The following is a 19,128-nucleotide window of genomic DNA, read 5'->3' as shown; positions in this document are numbered from 1 at the left end:
TGTTTAATTAAATCATGCGAAATTAAAAAAGTTTTGCCATGAAGGTTGCAACTAAAATGTATTTTTTCCCAACAAATAATCGCAAATACAAAAAAATATCTTTGCTAGCGAATACGTGTATCAAACGACCCATTCAATTTTTCAATTTCAACAGTTTTCAGTGAAATTACATGAAGCCCAAACGCTTTAAAGTCTAGTACATTGAATATGCGTAAAATATTCTCATATAAACAATCTTAAATGTGTTCCTAGGGTTATGATGGAAAGCTCTTCAAGTTTAAAAAGTAATCGCAAAATTGCAACACAAATTTATTTTTCTTTGTTAATTTCATTTCTTTTTCACTTTATTAGTCAGCCAAGAGCTGATTATTCAAATAGGCTTTTTCACCATCATCAGACCAAAAGCGAAAAAAACATGTTACCCCGATATGCTCATTACGTAAGCCGTGTTTCCCCGATTTCTAAAGTTTATATCCGGATCGGGTTAACTTTTAGTGTACTTTTAGCGTGTGTTGTTTTTAGAAAACATAGATGTGGTGTTTCAAGATGGCGGTTTACTAGTAAACGGCTCAGTGTTTTCAGTGTAAATGCAGGAAGTAAAATGCATGTTGCAAGCTTCAATTTCTGTCATATCTTTTTATAATGACTTGGCAAATCAAACACATGATTTTCATCAAAGGGATTCTTTTTTATATTTGTTGAAGGTTTAGCAATTTGCTCAAGTTTTTGTTATTTTTAAGAATTTCTGCTTTTTGCATAATAAATAAACATATTTTTCCTGTTTGCCTCTAGCTGTAGGTGGAATTGATCATGTTATAATGTTATTGGAATATGATAAAGTATAAAAAAGTACAGCTACTGTCTAAATTTGATAAAGACAGGATGCAATCATGTTTTTGGACTTGGACGTATTTGCCAGCATGGATTTCGTGTAACTAACGTACAACTGAAACGTTTTTGACGCATTGGTTTAAGGGTACTTACAAAGATTGTTTCATTTTCATTTGGTGTAAAGTAATAATTCCAGCTCGGCGTGAATATAATTCATTGATTTTTAGCTTTCATTTGGCTAAATTTGCTTTTGCTCGCTTACGCTTGTGTCAATTTATTAATTATGTTGGCGCATGCGCCTCTTTTCCCATCTTGCCAACTTATTGAAAAATTGAATGTTGGTACAAAAGAAATTTTGCTTGGCGTGAGGCTTGCTGTACGGAAAAATATCTTCGGCGCGAGATTTTGTGGAATCCATACTGCACTGGCGTGTTTGGCTACAACAACAGCAGAGGGAGACAATCAAAAAGATGTCCTGTTCGCGCCGGCTGTTTGCGTCGGCCAACCAATCCAACCAACTTGGCAGACAAAAATGCTGGAGGAGTCAGAAAATTGTCAGAATTTTTCATGAAGCGAGCGAATAAATATTAAACTAAACTTTGAAACCATTTTCCAAAAAACCTGACTAGATTTACTACCGACCGACTGACTGACTCTATTTTATGAAGATTTTTGACACGAACGAAACATATATTTGATTGCCGCCAGAACACTGGATAAAATGACGAACATCGCATATTATTTTTTTATTGTTCACACATCTGGACGCAGATTGTGTTTTGTGATCTTGGCGCATGTTTTGGGCTTTTTTGGTTGGAAACACCCACCTGTTCATAATAGGTAACAAACATCCATGTTAGAGAATGGGTGGACCCGCCCACTTGAAACACTATTTTACCATACTTTCATCACCAATCATTAGTCAAATAAATTACTTTGATGCTGTTAAAAGACAATACAGATCCACAAGTGCATTATGTATTTTAAAGTTTATAATGGCAATTTTTTTTCGACATCTTCTGTCTGATTTTTACTTTTTTACTTATTTTATATCAAAAATAAAAAAATAAAATTTTTATACAAATTATCATGATATAATATGAACACTACGTGTACTGTAATCTTTTAGAAGGGTTTGTCCATAATAGGGGGTGTCCATAAAAGGGTAACCTACCTTACTAAAATACAGTTTCTGTTGAAATTTTATAGAGACTGAACTACTTTTCGCAAAGTTTTTGAGGCAAATTGTGTTTTTCTGGAGTATGTGACTAGCTTAATTGTTAATGACAGCCAGTTACAATTTCTAGAGTGTGAATTTCTAGTAGGAGCACCTGAAGAATTGTGACAAAGTGTTATTAGAATTTGGTCAGGTATAGACCTTTTTTTTAAAGAGGCAGCCATGTTGAATAATTATGTACTCCAGCATAAAAACAATGATACAGCCATGCATAATTACTGCATCATGCATATTTTAAAAATTATATTGTTTTGTTTTGCTTGGTTATTGTAAACATGCTACTGGAATAAATTTAATGAACTATTATTCAAAAAGAAAACTACTTGTATTTATAAATGTAAATGATTCGTCTATTTAATTTTTTTGATAAAATCTTTGTACAGGTTTATAACAGGACATATCTAAAATTTTGTAATTTGTAAATTGTCCCTAGATTTTTACTTTATCTTCAAAAATGTTAAAAGTTACCAATGCTTAACATACGGAATGTTCATTTTCTACTCATAAGTAACCTGGACAAACATTTTTAAGCAAAATGTGGTTTTTAGCCCTTAAAATTTTCCAATTTCGCTTGGTTCTTTGTGCATCTAGTCCTTCCTTCCATCACAGCTACTTAACTTCTTTACAAGCTATCCAACTAATAATCTAGCTATATTGGCTGACTTTCCAGCCTCGGCTGGTTTATTAGTTTTCTAATGTAAGAAGTTTAAGAAATATTTATTTAGAAAGAAAATAATACAATGAATAAGAAATGAAACTGACAAATAAATATACACGTTTTTTTTTTATTAGAACCTAGTTTATAAGAACATATAGGCTGAAATTCGTCGAAAAATTAAGAACATCTTAAGAACATGCCCAGCCTCAGTTTGGAAAAAATGACAAGAAACTACAATTTTTTCCTCTTTTTAAGCAGTTTTAACCGAATTTAGGGGTGGATCTTCAAAAGTCGAGAGTCAAATATTGTCAAAATTTTGCAAAATTTAAGTGCTCTTTATTTTGTATCATATTGTCGATTTAGAGTAGTCTCAAAAATTAAGAACGCATAATTAAGAACATTTTAGGCTGAAAATTGCTAAAAAATAAGCACATCCAGGCTCAGCCAAATTTTAGGTGTTCTAATAAAATAAAGCGTGTAAAGGATGATATTTGACCGGGCCTCGACTATAAATTTCTAAAATTTGACCGGGGTTACCAATTTTCCACCGGGGACAAAATTTGGCGTGTTTTTAGGCATTTTTTTCACCGGGCTACTCACCGGGGTGGATCTGACCGGACCACTGACTCAGGGGTGTAAAAATACCAAAGGAGATGAAAAATAACAATCGCAAAAACAATTTTTTGATGTGAAAATATTGCAGTTTTCTCTCAAAAAAGACAGTTTAAGAAAAGTTACGAGCGTACGTACTTCTCCTCAAGGACCCCCCTCGTACGCTTTTGGGAGTACCCCCTCCCCCTTCTCGAGCGTACGTACTTTTTGAATGGTCCCTAAAAAGAATTTATCCTATTCTATACATGAGTTAAAAGACACTAATGAGTACATCCTTAGAATTCTATGGTATATCTTTGTTGAAGGAGGGAGAGAAAAAGAGAAATATGAGCCCATGTAAGGGGCCAAAACCGAAGCAGAACCAAAATGGAAGCACTGTAAAAAGCTTTAAACGAATCAGGGGGGTTGTTCAATTGAGCGAGATTTCTCTTTTGTTTGAGCGCGGTCACACCAAATGATTTACCTCCGCTTATATAGCTGTTGTCAAAACAACAAATATTTTAATCTATTTTTTAATGTGACCACTCGAAAAAATGGAAGAAAAAATCCTAAATTCGAGGAATCGCCTGTTTTAATAAGCGAAAAATAAGACTTGCTCGATAGCAAGTCTTATCGTAGTTTAAAAAGAATTCCTTGAAAAGATGTGTACATATTTTTTTTGCACACGCCATGACATTCACACACAAGAGAAAAACAATACACCTATTTCCTATTAGCAGATTCATGCAAAAGTCACGAAAAAACGTCAAGTAAACAAACTTTTGATTGGCGGAGGCGTGCAAAGATTACCTCATACTCTGGACATTTTGAAAGAATATGCTTGTATGTGCAATATTTCAGCCAATCAGAGACTTTCTCGACGTTTTTCGTGACTTTTTTACATGAATCCGCTAATAGGAAATAGGTGTATTAAATGGAAAGATTTTATTTCGAATGAATGAATTTTTATCCACACAAGTTTTTAGACTTATTAGAAATGCTGATTGAAGTTTTCCGACACGCCGCTTAAAATAAGCAAAAATGGTGATTCCTTTTTAAAGGCTTTTTATAATCTTTCTTTTGATTATAATATTCTTTTGTACTTTCAGTTATATAGAAAGAAAAAGAAAAAGTTCATTTTTGTAGAAATGCTTAACCCCCTGAAAAGTTATTTGATCTTTCATTGAAATAAAATCTCTATTAGCATGTACACATCTTCTATTGTTTACCATTTCTTTTGAAAAGGAAATACTTACATAACAGCCCTTATAAAAACACTGCAAAAATACTTTTAATTTCACATGTAAATAAAGGTTTTTTACTTACATTTTTCACAGTTTCTTCAACAGAAGCTTCAGTGAATTCATCTTCTTCAATTAATTTCAGAATTACTACATCAAATTCTGCATCTAGTTCCAAGAAATCTTCTCTAAAAGGTTTGCTAACTGCTCTACGCTGTGCTTCGTCCGCATTTATTGATTTTTTGCACTCTCACGAGTCAGAAAGCCATACGCTCAAGTTCCAAACCATCTTTTTTTTCTCTATTATCTATTATTACGGTTACAGTCCTTGTCATTCATGTTTACAGTGTATTTTATCAGCTACGGTAGTAAAATATTTGTTTAGTTCTTCAGTTGTTACTTTTGGGTCTGATGTTACTTGCCCATTTATGTTTAGAGAGATTATTGTACTTTTATGTTTTTTTTTTACTTTCAATTAGTTCGTATACACCATTCTAAATTCTCTTACTGTTCTTTAAGTTATCTTGAAAATATGTCTTATAGTGGACATTTCTTATTTCTTATAGAACTGGACAGAAGGACAAACACTAATACAGTATGGCATCGTGGGATTTTGAACAAATCAACAACTTAGATGCTTTCAAACAAAAATTTTGGGAAGGTTCTAATGGTAACGAATTGATCAAGGAGTTGAACAAGTATGCTCAAGAAAAGGATATGGATGACCGTATCCGCAGAGAAAAATGGCGCCCTAATATTTATGCGATCGTTTTGAATTATGAACATGGGTTGACCTCTCCCTATGAGGAAAATGTGAAAACTATGTTGGTGAAAGTTGGATTTACCCAACAATCGGTAAAAAAAGATACAAAGAACCGGATGGAGCAAGTTATACAACAGATTGAAAAAGCAGGGGATTTCAAACCAAAAGTTTTAAATCTTTTTCCGATCGGATGTGTAGACACAACATCTTTCAATGAAAAAGAGAAAAAAATACGAAGAAAATATGGGAAAGAAGTAAACAAAGATGTCATATCTAAGTTGAAACTACCTGTCCCTACTGAGTGGGTTTTAACAACTCGTGGTCAGATAGACAAAATCCAGAAAAAAGTGCATCAAAGAAAAAAGAAAGGGGGTGATTTGATTGATATTTTTGCTGAAATTGATCCACCCCGCATCATTGATGACGTCGAAATAGAATTGTTATCCGAAATGCTAAGCGAAACCAAAATTTCACCAAGAAAAAAAGCTCATTAAATTTTTATTCACATTGACATTTAGTTCTGAGATATTTTAACTTTAGTATAATATTTGTCTAGCATGTTAGGCGACTTATTTCAAGATATGATATGGTAAGGAAAACTTAAGAACACTATTATATTTTATTCAAACTAATATTTTTCACTCTAGTATAATATATGCGAAGTCATTCTCTTTATTAATTTCGCTTAGCGAAAGTATTACGATAGCCTTCCGTGTGTCTGGCTGGCGAGACATTTTTTAGGGCGCAAATTATGGCGTGGGCGTTTGGCTGCGGGCGTACTACGGTAAATATTCTAAAGGTGGACTCACTCCCAAAGATAAAAAGTGATAAAAAACAGGGCGCTAGTGCAAGAAGTGTAATTCCAAGCCTTTGTAAACATTCATTGTGAGAACTTTTTTTAATGGCTGCTTGATTTTGAAACTTGCTGCTGCTGTATAAATTTTTATCATATTTTCTGGTCTTTTGTAGAGTGTTTAAAGAGGTTTAATATTTGTTTACTACTAAGTATTTTATGTTTGTGTAGTTAGTGAATGCACCAATAAATTGATCATGCTCAGTATCCAGTAAGTAGTACAAAAAGAGTTAATTTTCCAAACAAACAACAACATTATTAACCCTCTCTTCTCTTCTTCACCAAAACTACAAACAGCACAGGTATGATCTTTTTTTCCTTTTTTCACCAGATAATTATGTGTTAATAGTGAAACTAGTTGTGACAAACAGTCAGTTTTAGCAAGTACCGTGAAGTCGGGTAACTTGCATCAGTGGTGGGTAACTGGCACAGCCATCAAATGACTGACCAATCAAAGCAGCAAAATTTCAAAAACAAATGAACTACGCAGCTCCGCTTGCAGCTCTAGCCTACCATTTTTGTTTTGGTTTAACTTTGTATTTTAATGACCTGTATTTTAATGACCAAATGGGTCATTCATTCATTTGAGGGCTATGCGTATGCAAGTTACCCGATCTCACGGTATTTCTTAGAAATCATGTCAATTGAAATTCAGCAACCATTTTTGTATAATCGAAACGACCCTGTCTAGACACTGCCGTACATTGTCATTGTACGGTGGGTAAGGTGGGGTGTACAGATAATACAGCAGATTTCAAATTAACCTGTTTTCATCGCCGCAGATCGCCGTACAAAGGACATTTAGATCCAGCCCCACCGTACTCCACCGCACAATGTACAGCGGTCCCTCGTTAATGATGACAGTTTTTTATCCGATGAAGTTTGATTGGTGTTCGATGAGTTTGATTAGTAAAAGTTCCAGCTTTTCCTCCCCGATGGGATGATAGATAGTGGCTCGCTCTTTAAGCTTTAGCGTGGGTGTCTGCTAATAAGCCTTCGGAATGTAAAAAGAATGGGCAACAAGGTAATAAATCAAACTAATTGAGCTTCAATCAAACTTCTCCGATCTTGATACACCTTTTGCTAATTAGGATTTTCATTTTGAACCATGGTACGTTGTCTGTATAAGATTCCCATTTCCGCACTAAGATTCTTGTTACTTTTCTGGAATCTTTCCCCTATATATTTTTCACAGGATAATCGGCAAGAGATTGGGGAGGGTTTGTTTAATGGGATGCAGTTTAAAGCAGTTATAAAGGAGTCAAAGTTTAATCTCAAGGAGTATTATTTCTTTAAAGCTTAAAGTTGGCTAGTTTTTACCCTGCAATTTTCTAGTCCAGAAGCTGGAGCTGGAGCTCAACTACACTCATTTTTTTTATAAGCCTAACGTTTATAAGCATACTGAAGCTCAAATTTCCAGAAAAATTAAGCATATGCTAAGCATACCTTGAGGCTCACCCAAAGAAATTTTTAGAATCATAATTTCCCATACTTCAGAAAATAACAGAAGAATGAAGAAGAGAATTACAAACAAAATTCGAAAAATTGGTGATTTTATTTTGTTTAATCTCTTATAAATAACACAACTTGGTCTCTTGAGAATGTACACTATCTAAACTTACATAATTTTTTTACCAAGCATAGGGTTAAGCATAATTTGAGTCTCAATATTGAGATTTACTTAAGCATAGTGAGCTTCAGCCGAAATTTACCGTATGCTTATAAAAAAATGAGTGTCCTCAACTGCTTTTTGCCTTTAATGGGCTCTTCCAGAAAATGTCTGTACATGGGGGTGGGGGAGGGTAGTAAAAAATCTACAAAATTTGTCCTGGGCCTTGTCCTGGGGGGGAGTAAACTTGCTCTCGATGGGATCAACTGATGCTTGTCCGGGGCGGGGAGGTTAGACCTGCTGTCCGGGGGATAAAAAGTCACAATGTCCAGGGGGGGGGGGGGGGGGTTCCAAAAAATGTTATATCCTTCACCCCCCCCCATATTCAATTTTTTTCTGGAAAAGTCCAATGATTTTGATGGTGGTGGCCCATCATTCATATCAGAAAGCGAAGATAGTATACAACAGATTTTTCTGACTAGCCATTTTTCTCAATTTTAGATAAATTCTACTGTTTATAAAAAGAAGTTGATATAAACTTTACGCAAGTAAGAAGTCTTTATCACAAGTTCCTTCAAAGCACAAAATGAGGTTTCTGGCATCAAACAATGAAAAGTTCATTTTTTCTTCTTCGTTTTCAAAAAAATTTAAAACAAATTATTTTTCTCAAGTATATTGCAGTTCTCTGAATTATTCTGAATTGAAAGATTTTGTTTACGCTTTATAGAATAGAATTCTTTAGTCGCATTTTTAAAGGAATCTTTTTTTTTAATGGATTGAGATTTTTCATTAAAAAAACAGGGTATCTATGACCTGTGTGTTCAATACATTGTGTATATTTTGTGTAACGCTTCATTCAAAATGCATAATGCTGCAGGAGTCACGTATCACGCGTCTTCGTCGTTGATGTTCAAGTATTATGCGAAATTTTCGACTTTAAGTCGTCTTGTTCATTGTAACTTAGTAACTTGTAACTTTGTAACTTGTAACTAAAAGATAATACACGATCTTGTAAATGTATAAAAATTGATGGCTTAGACCATTCACTAATTTTGATTCTCAAAAAAGTTAGTATCCGGTTGTACATTTTGGGTGGCGTGGGTATATCGCCCTGTCTGCAGGGATTTTTCCAAGCACTTTAAGCTGGGACTATGAATTTCTAATATGCCTGAAAGGGAACGTTCTCAGCAAAGCTGTACATTGATGAAGCTGGGGGTCCTGTGGATGTTCAGAGGGCGAAGCTCCCAAGAAGTCTTGAATATGTAGATAGTAATTAGTTATTGTTGCTCATAAACAACAAAGAAGGTTAATTTCACTAAAGAAAATCTCATTTATTTTGGATATATTGAATTTAGATTTGAGTTTCAAAAACTCAATCTTAGATTGAGTATTTTGGCCGTTATACGGACATATTAAACAAGTGATACTTTATGGACCTACCTGGTAATGCATTTAACACATTTATAATTGATATCTACGTGAGCGTGACCATTAAACGATCATTCAGAACACAAACAGTGAAGATCTATTTAAATTAGTCGTTTGTTTCTTATAAAAAAATGTTTAGAAACCAAAATTTCATGCTTTTTAAATATTCTTTCATATTCAAGACTTTGTGAGCAAAAAAAACATCAATCTCATCAAAAAATTGAGTAATTTGGCTAAAAACATCGATGTGTGCTTATTAATAGTGATTCTTATAGATAAAGATGCGTTTTTTGAGCTGAAAAATTCTTTGTTTACAAAAATCTGCTTGAGCTATCTTTTACCTACTTTCATTCAAAAATTTAGACAAAAAACAATGACCCAATATTTCACAAAGTCCAAAAAACCTTTTTTTGGTCGTTTTTAGCTGAATTTTACCCCAAAATTTTTTTCCCAAAAATTGGGCTCTTCCAGATATTAGCTTTTCTCGAGATTGGCTCTTTCATTCTTTATGATTTTTTGCACAATTTTTAGTGATTTACCCCCCCCGGACAGGGTGACTTTTGGCCCCCCGGACAAAAGGTTTTACCCTTCCCCCGGACAAGCATCTGCCGACCCCCCAGACACACCAAATTACCCCCAGACACACCAAATTTACACCCCCGGACAATATATCCTCCACCCCTATGTAAAATTTTTTTCTGGAAGAGCCCCACATTTGAGGGTTTATAGTTATGCAACTTTGTGCAAAAAATCATAAAGAATGAAAGAGCCAATCTCGAGAAAAGCTAATACCTAAGTAATTGATAATGTGTTTATAAAAAAATATCGAATTTGGCCAGTTTTTCTATAAAAACACGCCAAGCAACTAAAGTTTCACGTCTAAACACACATATTTTTCAAAAGTAAGCCCTCATGAGCAAAAAAAACATCTATCTTCTTTAAAATTGAGTAATTTGACTAAGAACATTGATGTATGCTTATTAATAGTGATTCTTATAGATAAACTTGCGTTTTTTGAGCCAACTAAATTTTTTTGCAAGAATCTGCTTGAGCCATCTTTTACCTATGATGGTACCCTACTTTCATGCAAAAAATCAGAACAAATTAATGATCCAATTTTTCACGAAGTCCAAAAAACCCGTTTTTTAGGTGTTTTTTGGCCCAAATTTGCCCCAAAATTTTCTTTTCGAAAATCGGGCTCTGTCACATTCGAGTTACACATCTTTGTGCAAAAAATCAGAAAAAAACTAATGAGCCAATCTCGAGAAAAGTTTGTAACGAACGGACGGACGGATTTATAGGACCTCCACCGGGGTAGGTCCAAAGAGAAAAATCCCTGACCTGGTACACTAATCTTTGGTAAAATGGATAAAATGGGTTAATGATCAATTTTGGCAAATCAGAAAAGAATTTTGTCAATTTTCCGAAAAATTTCCAGACGAAAAACAGATTTCATTTAAGGGACATATTTTTTGATTTTCATATTTTTTTAAATAATGTTGAAAAATCGAATTGCCAGAAATGAATTTCCAGATTTTGAGAACTTCCGACACTTTGGTGAGGTGAAATTGACTGCTATGTATAACAAGGTTATGTGGCCATTATTTTCCTCGGTAACCAGTATCTGATTGGGGGATTGGGATTGGGGGAGGGTGTGTTTTCCCTTTTTTTCCTCAGAAAAAGTTAACACCAGGTACTAAAAAGAGGTTAGTAGACAAATTTGTCTGATAATCAGGGTTAGTACCTTGCGTACCTACTGATATCAAATGAAAGAATATTTAAAACATGGCTGATTGGCTAGGGTTCCAAACAAACACATTGTTTCAATAAAACATTAGTGCGCATGCAATGTAAATTAAAAAAATCACTTTTCAAAAGAAGAGCAGTGCGCATGTCCCGAAGAGTAGGAGTTTTACGCTCGAAACGAAGGAAGATGTAACGAAGCCTATTTCCACCTAATTATCAAAAGAATCCCACAGAAGTATGTTATCTAAACAACATCTTATTGGAAGAAAATTCTTACTTTATAGTTATTATAGGGTTTGTTCCTTCTTCACTTTTCAATTGAAGAAGGATTTCTAAGATGGTTTGTGACCAATAAGATCGGTATGATAACAGTCCCAAGTCTGATAACGGTTTTTCAGGATGTCCGGTCTTCCCTTCGAATTTTGATAGCTCGTAACCTAAAATTGAAGACAAAATATTACCAACTCAGGTATTATCTAAAATGCCAATACGACTCAAATATTTTGTGTCTTATTAGAGGCCCTCTGTAGAGTGCATATCACGTTCATCACTTTCATTGTTTTTTGAGTACACTATGCGCGCATTGTCTGTTTGATAAAAATTCCCGTAAGCAAACCTCTGCAATGAGGTCATTCCTCTTTGTATATTGCGGAGGCATAGACTCAAAAGAAAGTCTAATTACACATGCGTGTTATTAATACAGGATTCCTTATATGAGCAGACTTTACGGATGGAAAATAGACTTTACATCACGGATTTATAAATCCCAAAGGGTTATTAGATGGCGTGCTTTAGCTCAAAAGTGTGCCGTATTTCGGAAGAAAATTCTACCGAGGTCACGTGATATCATAAAAGAATTACAGCGCTTGACAACAATTGCATTAATAAAAAATCTGTGCTTTACATAAATTAGGTCGACATTTTAGAAAAGCTCGTCAAGTTTTTTTCATACTTGCTGAAATTCGTCTTAAGAAAAACGGAAAAATCAAAATCAAGATATAAAATATAAAATTAAGGACTCCAAGGTCGACTTGTCTTCTAATAATGTTTCAAAAATTACAAACAGAAAACTTACTGAATTCAATGAGCACTTTTCCATACCCCATCCGTTGATAAGATGGAAGGGTGAGAATACAAGCCACATTGTAGTCCTCACTTGATTCTTTCTCCTGTAAAGATTATTGTAAGCTTTGATGTGAATGATATTTTAAATAAATCAAAATAAGGCTTTTAGCTTATATTTAAGATATTGATAAAAATCAACATTATGATGCACAGATTAGGAGGACATGTTCATAAAAAAAAACATCTAAATCAACTAAAGAAGTAAAGCAACATTTGAGGAGTGGACACAATAGAATAAAACTTGAAGGTTGTCTTCTACCTTGGAGAAGTATCCGACTATATGAAAACCATCGTCATCAAAAACCGTCATAATGTAGAACAAGAAGGGATCTGTGTCGTAATATAAAGTCTTGTGGTCCAGAAACAGTTTCGCCAATAAACACAGGTTTTGTGAATAGCTCTGAAAATGAAAAAATGCCCATTACAAATATAAGTCATGCTCTTCAGATTCTAACAAATTAAGTGGTGAGCCCTTTTCAGAAATTGAAAAACTGATCCCTTTGAATTTCAACGAAACTTTAACTTTCAAAGGCTCCTATGGCCTAGCATCAAATGCCGGCGAATCGCAACGCATGAATGCCGAAGCATTTCAAAATACTCTGAAAAAGAGCAAATTTTTGTACCAAAATTGTGGCCGTTTAAGAGCCATTTTTTTTAAAAATCTTCAGAATAAAGAAAGTCTGATACCTCGCCCTCTTAGATTTTGATGAAATTTTGACCAAATGATCTATCACACAAGAAAATAAGACCCTGAAAATTTCACCTTGATATCTCAAGTAGTTTTGAAGATACAGCATCTCAAAGATAGGCTACTAAGCGAAAATTGACCGCTAAAAATCATGAACTGTGGTGGGGAGCAGATTTTGAAAGCCAATGAATTTTTATTCAAGTACATTAGAAAACTGATTTACAGTGGATTTCAAGAACTTTTTATAGGGAATCAGAAAAAATCAAATTGAGTCTCCAAAATTTTCCTTGAAAATCTCTAGCATCTCCTGTAGAGGGCTTCAAACTTTGCGTAATCTGGGTTTGGAAGCACTTTTAGCTGGCTGCTGATGGTCCTTGGGACTTTTTTGAAGTAAACTTTTGACCTGGAGTGGTTTACTGGTGGGTTTTGGCCACAAAAATAACATTTTCAGGATTTCCATCTTTGCGTAACCGTCAAAAATGGCCGAAAAAATTGCTATTTTGGCAGACCTGGAGCAAAATTCAAGATGGCGTATCTTTTTAAGGCAACACCAAATTTTTTTGAAATTTTCAGCAAGGCTTCCTTAGTAGGTCTAGTTTATAGCCTCAAAAAAATCTCAATGGGCATTTGAAGTCTCTTAAAGATATGATCGATTGAAAATTTGCTTAACTTCGTTGTTTTCTCCCTCTTAAAATGCTAAATCAGGCCCACTTAAGGGCTCTAACAGGATAATTTTTGTCAAAATATTGGTTGATCTTCTCTAGCCAACTAATCATTGGCATTAGGGGAACAACTGAAAAAGATTTCAGGTCATTTCCTTCAACAGATGACATTTTATGACAGTTTCTTTATTTTTAAGTACAGAATATGTAAAAAAATGAGACTGCCATCTGGCGTTTCCTACCATTCCAGGACCTATATTTCCAGAAAAAAACTCAACCTTTCACAGTTTGGTGAATATTAATCTTAAATATAAGCAGGTTACTTCAACTAAATGGGTTTAACAGTACTCAATTCCTATTCAAAAACTTTTTAGACTCATTCAGAAATCCTACTTTGACAATAATTTGCGCTGTACCGCAAAATTTCTAAGTCCAAGTGTTGTGATTAGCTTTAGACTGTCCAATATTTCTTGTCCAGAAGATTTAAACAGCATTGTTTGCAGTATCTCATAAATTATCTCCCTAGTAATGTTGCTTAGTTATTTAAGAATCAACAAGTAAGACTGTTAATGTACACTATTATAGAGATATTGGACAGTCTAAAAGCTAATCACGACACTTGGACTTAGAAATTTTGCGGTACAGCGCAAATTATTGTCAAAGTAGGATTTCTGAATGAGTCTAAAAAGTTTTTGAATAGGAATTAAGTACTGTTAAACCCATTTAGTTGAAGTAGCCTGCTTATATTTAAGATTATTATTCACCAAACTGTGAAAGGTTGAGGCGTTTCCTGGAAATATGGGCTCTGGAATGGTAGGAAAGGCTAGATGCCAGTCTCATTTTTTTACATATTCTGTACTTAAAAATAAAGAAACAGTCATAAAATGTCATCTGTTGATGGAAATGAACTGAAATCTTTTTCAGTTGTTCCCTTAATGCCAATGATTAGTTGGCTAGGGAAGATCAACCAATATTTTGACAAAAATTATCCTGTTAGAGCCCTTAAGTGGGCCTGATTTAGCATTTTAAGAGGGAGAAAACAACAAAGTTAAGCAAATTTTCAATCGATCATATCTTTAAGAGACTTCAAATGCCCATTGAGATTTTTTTGAGGCTATAAACTAGACCTACTAAGGAAGCCTTGCTGAAAATTTCAAAAAAATTTGGTGTTGCCTTAAAAAGATACGCCATCTTGAATTTTGCTCCAGGTCTGCCAAAATAGCAATTTTTTCGGCCATTTTTGACGGTTACGCAAAGATGGAAATCCTGAAAATGTTATTTTTGTGGCCAAAACCCACCAGTAAACCACTCCAGGTCAAAAGTTTACTTCAAAAAAGTCCCAAGGACCATCAGCAGCCAGCTAAAAGTGCTTCCAAACCCAGATTACGCAAAGTTTGAAGCCCTCTACAGGAGGTGCTAGAGATTTTCGGGGAAAATTTTGGAGACTCAATTTGATTTTTTCTGATTCCCTACAAAAAGTTCTTGAAATCCACTGTAAACCAGCTTTCTAATGTACTTGAATAAAAATTCATTGGCTTTCAAAATCTGCTCCCCACCAGAGTTCATGATTTTTAGGGGTCAATTTTCCCTTAGTAGCCTATCTTTGAGACGCTGTATCTTCAAAACTACTTGAGATATCAAGGTGAAATTTTCAGGGTCTTATTTTCTTGTGTGATAAATCATTTGGTCTAAATTTCAGCAAAATCTAAGAGGGTGAGGTATCACACCCTGAAGACTCTTAAAAAAAATGGCTCTTAAAGTCCAAACAGTTTATTGACACGTCTCAATGAGTATACTAACTTTTTGGTATTTTTTATCATTTATGATATGGAGTCGATTTGAAAAACTTACATAGAGTACATGTTTTTTCTTTTATAAGCATAACGTTTATAAGCATATGCAGGCTAAGTTTTTGGTACCTAAACAATGGCTCTATTGTTTGAGAACAATAGAATGCTAAGCATAATGCGAGCCTGATGTAGGGGCAGACACTTGCTTATAAAAAAAAACATGTATCTTTTTTAGGAAAAAATGTATGTATGATATCTCACCTTTTGCTTACGACCGTCGATTTCAAAAAAGGAAAGTTTGTCTTTTCGATAAATCTCGTTTCCAGGTGGATGGTACAATGTGCACTTCTCCTGAACAGAAAAATAAAGTAACAAATTGAGAATAAAATACTCCACGCTTTATTTATGTAGTTGGTAATATGGGTTCTCTAAACTGATTCAATTTTATTTGCTGGAGAAATGTTTTTGAACAAATAATTTCTTTACTCAAAAATCATTCACTTCTTCCAGTCAGTTCAAATGAAATTTTAAGGGTAGAATACCAAAAATTAATGACGAATATTACTACGTATTACTTCGAATAAATGCCCCTCCTTTGAGGAAAAAATTCAATAAACGCCCTCTCAAATAAACGCCCCCTCAAATAAACACCCCTTTCTTATAAACGCACCCCCTCTAAAAGGGGCGTTTATTTAAAGCACTAGCTATAAGGAATTTGAGGAATTTGAAGGAAAAATTAAATACACGATATTAATTGTATTCTTTTAGTATTCGAAATAATTTTGACCCGTTTCTACATCTCTAAAGTAAACAAATATTTTTGTACTCAAGCAGTAATGAAAAGGCAAAATGGGGTTCCCTTTCCCTTTATTACAATGAACTTTGTTATAAATTATTCAATAAGCGCCCCCTCAAATGAATGCCCCTCCTAAAATCTAAAAAATTCGGTATTCGATATAAGGTACAAGATTATACCGGGAAAAACTAAATGAATAAATAAAAGAGGATCTTGTCAAGAATTCAAGGTGAGAGCATGGTTGTAAGCCATGGTAAAATGAAGAAAGTAATTTCAAGAATGCTAATTACCCTATGCCGTTTCAAGCAGGTCAAACTTTTGACATATTTCAAACAAAATTCACATATGTAAATGCACGGTATTCTCGTCAATTCCACAGGATAAGGTGAAAAATACCAAGGCTTGATCCGGTGTTTACCGATCTCAATCAAATCGATGTTTTTGACACGTGTGACCACGTCATCATGCGCATGCGTGCTCATACTTCCACCACTACGCAGGTTGTTGGTTTTTTCTTCGGTAGTTGGTTTTGGACTATCCGCTGAGTCAACCTAAAATAAAATAATTAGCTCCTTGAATTTGTGTTTCTTAAGAAACGGAATATAGCTTGGTTAACATTAACGTAACTTTTTCTAGCGAAAAAAAAGGAATTGCTGAGGACATTTAAAGTCATTTGATAGACATGGTAAACAACCCATCCCCTTTAATCCAGCTTGGTGACGGGTTGATAGGTGTTTTACTAATATATTAGTGCTGCTAGTCAAGACAAGACCTTCTCATCTAATATTATCAGGAAAAAAGGAACAAGGGCAATCAATAACCTCATCATTAGCTTTGCGCTTTCTATTGATAAGCGAACCAGCTGACTTATTGCGAGCCTGTGATGTTGGTGTTGATAAGCCTCCATTCTCACTATTGTCAGCTCCAGAAGAAGAGTTCACAGGCTGTGATTCTGAATGTTGTGACGGCTGTGGCGTAGAGGCTGATTGTGTGGTTGGTTGTGATTGAGATTGGTTTTGTTTACTTTTACTGGGATTTTGTTTGGATTTTGAAGTTGCTGTAGAAGCTGATGAAGACTTTTTCTTTTCTTCAACTTTTGGAAGTTGAACTTTTTCAAGATTCAATCGGTCTTGTTTGACCCATTCATCTAATCTTTTGTTATCTAAAAACAAAAGATTTTAAATAATCTCAGGAGAAGGCTGTTTGTAGTAAGGTACATCATTATATAAATTCACGTTTGATGGGATCCTTTTTTAAAAGCAAAGAGCACCCAATTTTTCATGTATCATAACAAATTGTGAGTTACATAAAAAACGTTTCCGTTTAGCTGATCGAGATCAAATCAATAAAAAAAGCAGCATATAATAAATGGTCCAACTGTTTTCAATATAAAGTTATCCACTTACAATCAATATAATGGACGTAAAAATCAAATGTGCCATTGCCATTATCCTTTTTGCTGACAATTTCTGCTAAAGCTGAAATGAAAAGATAAAAACAAAACACGTTATATGGGATTGTACATTAATTGAGTGTCGTCAATTCAATTCTGCACAGTTCAATTATTGTGACCACATTTGGTAGTTCAAAGACAACAAACCAAAAGGTCGTATGAGCACATGCCAGGGCTCTCCAACTCACTTATTGAAAAAATTTCTTTCCATTATGAGGAAATTTTGAAGCGTAGTTACCATGTAACCATCAATCAGAAGAAACCTCAAAATTCTATATGAGCAAGGTCTTCAAATTTCTAAGAAATTTAAATCCAAGTTCTTCTTGTTCCCTATAAATTACGAAGGTGTCTTCTCTGGGAGCTTTCTGAAGCGCATTGTAAGATGTAGAGCATATACGCGCCTAGTTTTTATTTGAAAGTTTCATGGAACGAGATTTGAAAGTTACTTACGCCATTCTTCAGAGTTTGACATATGAACTGGCATTCTACACCCATCAGTGACATTTTGAGGCTAAAATAAAGAAACAAAAATAAATTGAAAATAAATATTTTTGCACCCAATCGCCTTTTGTCCAATCTTGTCTATGTACCAGTACACGTCCTTACCACCAGGTTTTAAATATCATGTGTACAATTGTTTTGATCTGATCTTGTTTTTCTAGTTTTATTTTGTTTTACAGAAAACGTCTGAAAAAAATGCGAAAGTATCTTCAATGCATTTCTCTAGAAAAGCGAAGTAAGACTTGAAGTAAGAGATTATAGACAAAGGAAAGTATAGTGAAGTTTTGAAGTAGCGAGTAAAGCAATAGATAAATGAATGAAGGAAGTAGCGAAGTAACGAGTTGATAAAGCAATATATAAACAAATGAATAAAATAGCAAAGTAGCGAGTTGATAAAGCAATAGATAAACAAATGAATAAAGTAGCAAAGTGGCGAGTAAATAAAACAATAGCTAAACAAATGAAGAAAGTTGCGAGGTAGCGAGTTGATAAAGCAATAGCTTAACGAATGAAAAAAAGTAGCAAAATAGACGTTTCTTACATTTTTTTAACTTTGCATTTCTTAGTTAGGAAATCTTTTTGGGTTGCTAAATCTAAAATTCACTCCGCATTTTGTGAAGTGCGAAGCTATTATTCGAACCCTGATCACTATTCAAAAAATCAATTAAAAAAACGAATGAAAAAACTAATTAATGGGCTGATCCTGAGAAAAGCTGGTTACAGACGAACGAACGAACGAACGAAGGTTAATCTGAAGCTGTTTTACCCCCTCTAACTAAAAAGCAGTTAGGGTAGCCATCCAGGATCCTGCCATTCTTTCTGCCAGCAAAAACTAAATGACTCAAGTTTCTTACAATTTTTCATTGAAAACAAATGAAAACATTTACTAACTCTAAAGCCAGAGACCAAAACAAATTATCTTCCACAAAGAGGGTTGCCATTTTGGATCTATTGCTAAGGCCATCTAAAATGGTGGCTTGAGTTGCAGAGAGACAAAGACGCCCGCTACTTCAAGGGTGGTAACGCCAAAACGCCCAAAAGGATTACCCTGACTGTGAATCTGTTCGCCCCAAACAGTGAGTTTGACATCTCAGAGGATCATGTGAAATACCAATTTATACTTGGTCCCAATTCAGACATTATACAAACTAATATC

General features: G+C 34.4%; 1 protein-coding gene across 1 annotated transcript in view; it reads right to left on the bottom strand.

Moving 5' to 3' along the window:
• LOC136823231 (histone acetyltransferase KAT5-like) overlaps window positions 1–18,913 on the bottom strand; it is a 33,727-nt gene extending 14,814 nt beyond the window's left edge. Inside the window, exons 1-9 of the mRNA XM_067079411.1 lie at window positions 18,860–18,913; window positions 17,922–17,982; window positions 17,425–17,496; window positions 16,840–17,180; window positions 16,309–16,569; window positions 15,484–15,573; window positions 12,342–12,482; window positions 12,033–12,126; window positions 11,235–11,394 (exon numbers count right to left, since the gene is read on the bottom strand). Of these exons, the coding sequence (XP_066935512.1) occupies window positions 11,235–11,394; window positions 12,033–12,126; window positions 12,342–12,482; window positions 15,484–15,573; window positions 16,309–16,569; window positions 16,840–17,180; window positions 17,425–17,496; window positions 17,922–17,982; window positions 18,860–18,913 (1,274 nt within the window). The remainder of the gene's footprint in view (window positions 1–11,234; window positions 11,395–12,032; window positions 12,127–12,341; window positions 12,483–15,483; window positions 15,574–16,308; window positions 16,570–16,839; window positions 17,181–17,424; window positions 17,497–17,921; window positions 17,983–18,859) is intronic.
• Between the last annotated feature and the right edge of the window lie 215 nt (window positions 18,914–19,128).

Source organism: Clytia hemisphaerica, unplaced genomic scaffold (assembly GCF_902728285.1).
Source record: "Clytia hemisphaerica strain Z4C2 unplaced genomic scaffold, Clytia hemisphaerica genome assembly, whole genome shotgun sequence".
NCBI classification, from domain to species: Eukaryota; Metazoa; Cnidaria; class Hydrozoa; order Leptothecata; family Clytiidae; genus Clytia; species Clytia hemisphaerica.
The sequence above is the reverse complement of the archived record's forward strand: the minus strand, read 5'-3'. Positions and strand labels throughout refer to the sequence as shown.